The 6375-nt window shown below is 35.8% G+C and overlaps 1 protein-coding gene across 2 annotated transcripts; it reads left to right on the top strand.

Moving 5' to 3' along the window:
• The first annotated feature begins 238 nt into the window (after positions 1-238).
• LOC119640550 (cullin-3) lies at positions 239-6291 on the top strand. 2 transcript variants are annotated; one of them, XM_038038647.1, is made up of 12 exons: positions 239-576; positions 638-886; positions 2462-2845; positions 2907-3170; positions 3229-3726; positions 3796-3966; positions 4029-4199; positions 4263-4377; positions 4449-4600; positions 4701-4924; positions 4982-5120; positions 5191-5343. In XM_038038647.1, exons 2-12 carry the CDS (start codon positions 827-829, stop codon positions 5341-5343), a joined length of 2331 nt encoding a protein of 776 aa, XP_037894575.1. In that variant the 5' UTR covers positions 239-576; positions 638-826. The 2 variants fall into 2 exon arrangements, with proteins under 2 accessions (XP_037894575.1, XP_037894576.1); XM_038038648.1 differs by lacking the exon at positions 239-576 and having other exon boundaries at positions 827-886; positions 5191-6291.
• Positions 6292-6375: the final 84 nt, after the last annotated feature.

Raw genomic sequence — 6375 nt, 5'->3', positions numbered from 1 at the left:
GTGAATAAATAGTGAAAATTTGTCGCCAACAAAAAAAATTGTCATTTGGTGTGTAATTTAAAAAACAGTTCTTCTACTTCAACTGTAATCCTCTGAATTTTTTTTTTTTTAGATATCATTTGCCCAATTTATTTTAGCTCTAAACATAAAGCGCCCTTTTGCAATAAATCGTGGTAATTATTTTAAGTTGGCATCTTTGGTTTTTATTCTAATTTTGTTCCTTTTGTTTTGCGATTAGCGAAAAAAATGTTAAAAAGGCTCTTCAAATAATTTATTTTTATTTTGACGAGTTATGGTTCCGAACATCCTAAAAATAATAGGCAATTAAAGAAAAGTTTTAAAAGATTACAAATAACATTGCAATTGCTGCAGAATAAAGGAAAAAAGTGAAGCGATGACATTTTGTGTGTTCGTTTGTGTTTACAGATATGTGAAAATTCCTTTATTCAGTTAATGTTCAAGAAATATAATAAACTAACAAAAGCATAACAACCAAAGAGCAGGGCAGCTACAATATTAAGATTATTTATGTCCACTCTCTTCAGGATTACAACTGCAAATTCTGAGATAAGGATTGTAAGGATTGTGTGGAAATAATAATAAAAGCATCGATAATCGTAAATTATCCTACTAATAGTAATAGCGTTAGCTGTGAAAATATTGTCAACTCGAAAAATTGGAAAGTACACTATAACGTGGAGAATACTTTGTTTCTTTGGTCGTACGGATCGTTTGATTTTTTGCCTGTTGCTTAAATCGTCGTGCTATCCAAGTTGTGTTTAAGTGAGAAAAGAAAGTGGAGGAAAATTGCCGTCGTTTGCAAACCATGAATATCAGGAGCACTGCTCCCAAAAAGGAGGGAAAGATGCGTATACGTGCCTTTCCGGTAAGTAGAAATTCTTCACAACATGCATGACAGTTCTTAAAGTTCTCATTTTAAAATCAATGTTTTCATGTCGCTGGAATTGTTCCGCGTCCCGTGCCCATTTACAAATGCTCTTTTTGCTTTTATTCCTTCCCAATTCCATCACAAACACTATCATTTTATTCATTTTTTCTGGTCCAACACAACTTTCCTTTTCTCCGTCTTTGAGTTTATTGTCAAAACAAAATTATTTGTCTTTGAGAAGAATAAAATTTTCAAGAAGTTGCGAAAGGAAAAAAATTATTTTTTGTGAAAAATAAAAAAAACGACATCATTCGTTGTTTAAGTCTTTTATTGAAATTTAACAAAGAGAAGAGACCAACAATACAGCTGAACAATACAGAACGTTTCCTCACACGGACGAACTGTAGAAGAAGCAGAAGAAGCAGATTGAGGTCATATCAGTGAAGACAAACAATAAAGAATAATAAAAAAAAACGAACAAGCACGTCAAGAAGTTAATCTCAACCAAGAGGAATTTGCACAAGCCTTGATAGCAGAATTTACGAACATACTCAGGGGGGCGGCAAGTACAGTGGAAGAGAGGAGATCAGTAAGACTACGGAGGAAAATAAATACAAAGAAATAAAATTTGGAGTGATTTTTTTATATTTTTGTTTCGGAAATACAGAGAAAATGTTAAAATTTTAACCAAAATCCAAACCAATGATTGTGAAAATTAAACACAAAAGAAAACGACGTCGTTTAGAGGGGAGCAAGAGGAACAGCCGCAAGATATACGCGCAACCATACGACCACGTCAGTTCAATCACGACCGCCATCACCCACTGCAGCAGCAGGCAACGACAGGCTCTGTCCCGGTAACACGCCCGTCATCATCATTACTTAACGCACCATCAACCCAAAGACCTACTTGTGCTGGTGGCAGCAGAAATCAAATCAGTAACAAGAGCAACATTAACCGTAACAATTCGGATCTACTTGACAATCAAAAATTATCGGCTTGTAACGTTTCGAACCATAGCGACAAGACGTCTCGCAATAGGCGAAATTTGATTAGACCGCATCCTGACCGTGAGGATCACAACAATCCGCTGCCGCAACGTGGCTCTCCAATGCCCAGAGAGAGCCGATCCGGTGTTCAAGATCGCCCAAAGAATTTATGTTTCACGACTGCCGGCGAAGGCATTAGCAGTGGCAGTAACGCGTTCATCAATTCTGACTATAATAGTAACATCAGTAATACAGGTGTAAATGGGGCAAGTTTTAGTCGCTATCGAAAATTTTTTGTAAGAAACCGTTCCACGTCGGAACAAGTAGAACACATATCTGCATCAACCTCAAGACAATCAGAAGAACATCGTCGCTCTCACCAGCTGCACCGAGGAACATCTTGTTCGTCGGGCAGCAATGCTAAACAAGCTAAATTAGCGGAAATACAAAGAAAATTTCCGTTATGGCTACCTGAGTACAAAACAAATGCCTTTAAAGTTAGCACTGCCTTTAAAATTTCATTGACCATAATTGAAATATTTTTGAATATCCTATAAACAATTTCTTCATTTTTTATTTCAGGCCTCTATGGATGAAAAGTACGTCGAGACAATATGGGCTAGTTTAAAAAATGCCATTCAAGAAATCCAAAAGAAAAATAATTCGGGTCTCTCTTTTGAACAACTCTATCGTAATGCTTACAATATGGTTCTACATAAGCACGGTCACCGCCTGTATTTCGGCTTACGCGATGTGGTTAAGGAGCATTTGGAAGAGAAGGTTCGCAAAGACGTATTAGAAAGTTTGCACAACAATTTCCTGCCGAAACTCAATCAAGCTTGGACCGATCACCAAACTTCAATGGTTATGATACGTGACATTTTAATGTACATGGATCGTGTCTACGTACAGAACAGAGATGTAGAAAATGTCTACAATTTAGGTTTGATTCTGTTCAGAGATGAGGTAAGTAAATTGTATAGAATATTAATTAAACTTCATAATTTTTATTATATTGTCTTCACAGATTGTTCGTTATTCTGACATACAAAAAGCGTTGCGTGACACTTTGTTGGGTATGGTTATAGATGAACGCAGCGGCGAAGCTATCAATCATTTGGCCATTAAAAACGCTTGTCAAATGTTGATGGCTTTGGGTATTAATTCGCGTTCTGTATATGAAGATGACTTTGAAAAGCCTTTTCTGGCTCAATCTGCTTCATTCTATAAATTTGAGTCACAGAAGTTCTTAGCTGAGAACAACGCTAGTGTTTACCTAAAGAAAGTTGAAGTAAGTGCGAGATGGGTTGAGAATTCACTTTCGCTAATTTGGTGTTCTTGATTTGTAGGCACGCATCCAAGAAGAATCTGCACGCGCGGCTTTGTACTTAGACAAGGACACAGAGCCGCGTATTGTTAGAGTCGTCGAAGACGAACTAATTAAAAAGCACATGCGCACTATCGTCGAAATGGAAAATTCTGGCGTGGTGTATATGATAAAGAACTCTAAGACCGAAGATTTGGCCTGCACGTATAAACTGTTTTCTCGACTAAAGGAAGAGGGTTTAAAAGTCATAGCCGACACAATGTCCGCCTATTTGCGGGAGCAGGGCCGCATTCTTGTTAAGGAAGAAGAGAACGGCAATACGAATCCTATAACTTTTGTTCAAAATTTATTGGATCTTAAGGATCGTTTTGATCAGTTCCTTCATCATTCATTCAATAATGATCGGCTCTTCAAAAATGTCATCTCGTCTGATTTTGAGCATTTTTTGAATTTGAATAATAAGTCGCCGGAGTATTTATCGCTCTTTATAGATGATAAATTAAAAAAGGGCGGCAAAGGTGTATGTATAAAAAAGAAACTCGGGAGCAACATAAAGCAAATCCAATGTTGATGTTTTTCTCTTTTGCAGATGACTGAACAAGAAATTGAAACTATATTAGATAAAACCATGGTTCTGTTTCGGTTTTTACTGGAAAAGGATGTGTTTGAACGTTATTATAAGACACATTTAGCTAAGCGTCTACTGCTCAATAAATCAGTTTCAGACGACTTTGAAAAAAACATGATTTCCAAGTTGAAGGCAAGTTTACTGGCACAAATTTCAGACATTGTCAGGTCTTACAATAAATCATTTTATTGCAGACTGAATGCGGGTGTCAATTTACTTCGAAGTTAGAGGGCATGTTTAAAGATATGTCTGTGTCCAACACCATCAATGAAGAATTTAAAACCTATGTAAATAATCATAAATTATCATTATCTGGTGTTGAGTTGACAGTTAGAATACTTACCACGGGTTTTTGGCCTACACAGGTAAATGTAAAGGTGATCATAATTGAGAGATTTGGTAAATAAAATGGAAATTCTTCTTCAAAGACCTCAACACCTAATTGCAATATACCGTCTGCACCACGAGAAGCTTTTGAGATTTTTAAAAAATTCTATCTAGACAAACATTCAGGGCGTCAGTTGACCTTGCAACCCCAAATGGGTATGTGTAACGTAGTACATTTTTTGTTATTGTTCAAATATTATCTTGTTATTATATAACTATTATTTTAGGATCGGCTTGCATAAATGCTGTCTTCTATGGCCGTAAGGTAGAAAACGATAAAGATAAAGATGGGCCTAGTTCAAGCTTGTCGTCTAGCACGAACGGTTGCATTATACCCACCACAACGCGTAAACATATACTAACGGTGTCTACGTACCAGGTAGTTTAGTTAATGTCATGAGTTTGCTTAAAAAAATATCTGACGATGTGTTGCTTCAATTTTTTTAATTGAAATTTTGTTTGTATACACCCATTATCAGATGTGTGTACTGATGCTATTCAATAACCGAGAAATCATGACATATGAAGAAATTCAACAAGAGACGGATATACCAGAACGTGAACTGCATAGAGCTCTGCAATCGCTGTCAATGGGAAAACCGTCTCAGCGTTTACTAGTACGCAACTCTAAAACAAAGACTAAAGATATTGAAGCTACAGATGAGTTTCTGGTAAATGATGCTTTTGTTTCGAAATTCCACAGGTAGTATCTTTGATTGGACATATCTTCAAGTAACGAAATGTTTCTGAATTTCGGCAGAGTTAAAATTCAAACCGTGGCTGCTAAGGGAGACTCGGAACCTGAACGCAAGGAGACAAGAGGTAAGGTAGATGAAGATCGTAAACATGAAATTGAGGCGGCTATCGTGCGAATAATGAAGGCCAGAAAACGCATGCCGGTAATTTCTTTTACTTATTTTACTTAACATAATGAACATTTCTTATATATATATTTATTTATTCCTATAGCATAATCTTTTAGTGTCTGATGTGACGTCTCAATTAAAGTCACGGTTCTTGCCGTCACCTGTATTGATTAAGAAACGAATAGAAGGCCTTATTGAACGAGAATATTTGGCGAGAACACCTGAAGATCGCAAAGTTTATGTTTATTTGGCTTAAACGCTAACTCAGCAATGTAAACTCTCAAAATTTAACTATTTATCCCCTATAGAAACACCGTACTCACACTTATCCGCTACCATTGCCACAACATTTAATACGTCTGCTCCTACTTTAAATTCATGGCGACATGTTAAGAGATGCTAGTCCGGGGTTGAAGCGATAAAAATTCGCTAGATATAACTTCTACTCATTAACACGTTGTAGAAATAGTTGTTGTGTTCAACATCTAATAATTAGCTGATGATCAAAAAAAAAAAACTATATTGTAAAAAATTAATACGGAATCTATATTATTATTATACGTACTGCAGTAAAACACAACATTATACAGCAACATTGACACACTACAACAATCAAGCACTCTCTTCCCATATCCGCCCGGTATCATGAATTTGAGGAGAATTTCTTGAGGGGTTTGTGTAATTGTCCTGAAATATTTCACTTACTACTACTATAATATTTGGACCTCTTCTGCTAGGCTTCTTTGTAATTCTTCTCTTCATAAATATGAGTTGAACTACATTCAAGTGAGTCTTTTCCTCTTTTGCATATTTTCTGTGTATTCATTCCATCATCTTTAATGAGAACAGAGAAAATTATTTTGCCGCCAGTGTGTCTTTCCTTCTTTTCCTATATTCATTCGGTAAATCAGTTTTAAAAAAAAAAGAAGGGAATTAATAAATTTATAATGTGTACGAAAAATTAGTTAAACAAAACAATTCAGTCTATAAATGTCTTCAATGCGAATTCAAAAAACATGACGCAGTACACTCTTCCTCGCTCAAGCAATAGCAAACTTATTGAATTTTTTCAATAAAAGTGTCTTGATTCAATCAAATTTACGCTATCGTCACCACCACGCCGCCATTAGTACCATCAACATCATTCATTTATATCCTCATTTCTTCTCCACCTCAATGCCCCCGAACACAGAAAATTTAAACAATAACTACAGTAAAACACAAACGAAACATTATAACAAAATTGAAAATAATAAAAAAAGCGACATGAGAATAAAACATTACATTT

This window comes from Glossina fuscipes, unplaced genomic scaffold, assembly GCF_014805625.2.
Source record: "Glossina fuscipes isolate IAEA_lab_2018 unplaced genomic scaffold, Yale_Gfus_2 121, whole genome shotgun sequence".
Taxonomy (NCBI): Eukaryota; Metazoa; Arthropoda; class Insecta; order Diptera; family Glossinidae; genus Glossina; species Glossina fuscipes.
This window is presented reverse-complemented; position numbering and strand designations above follow the sequence as displayed.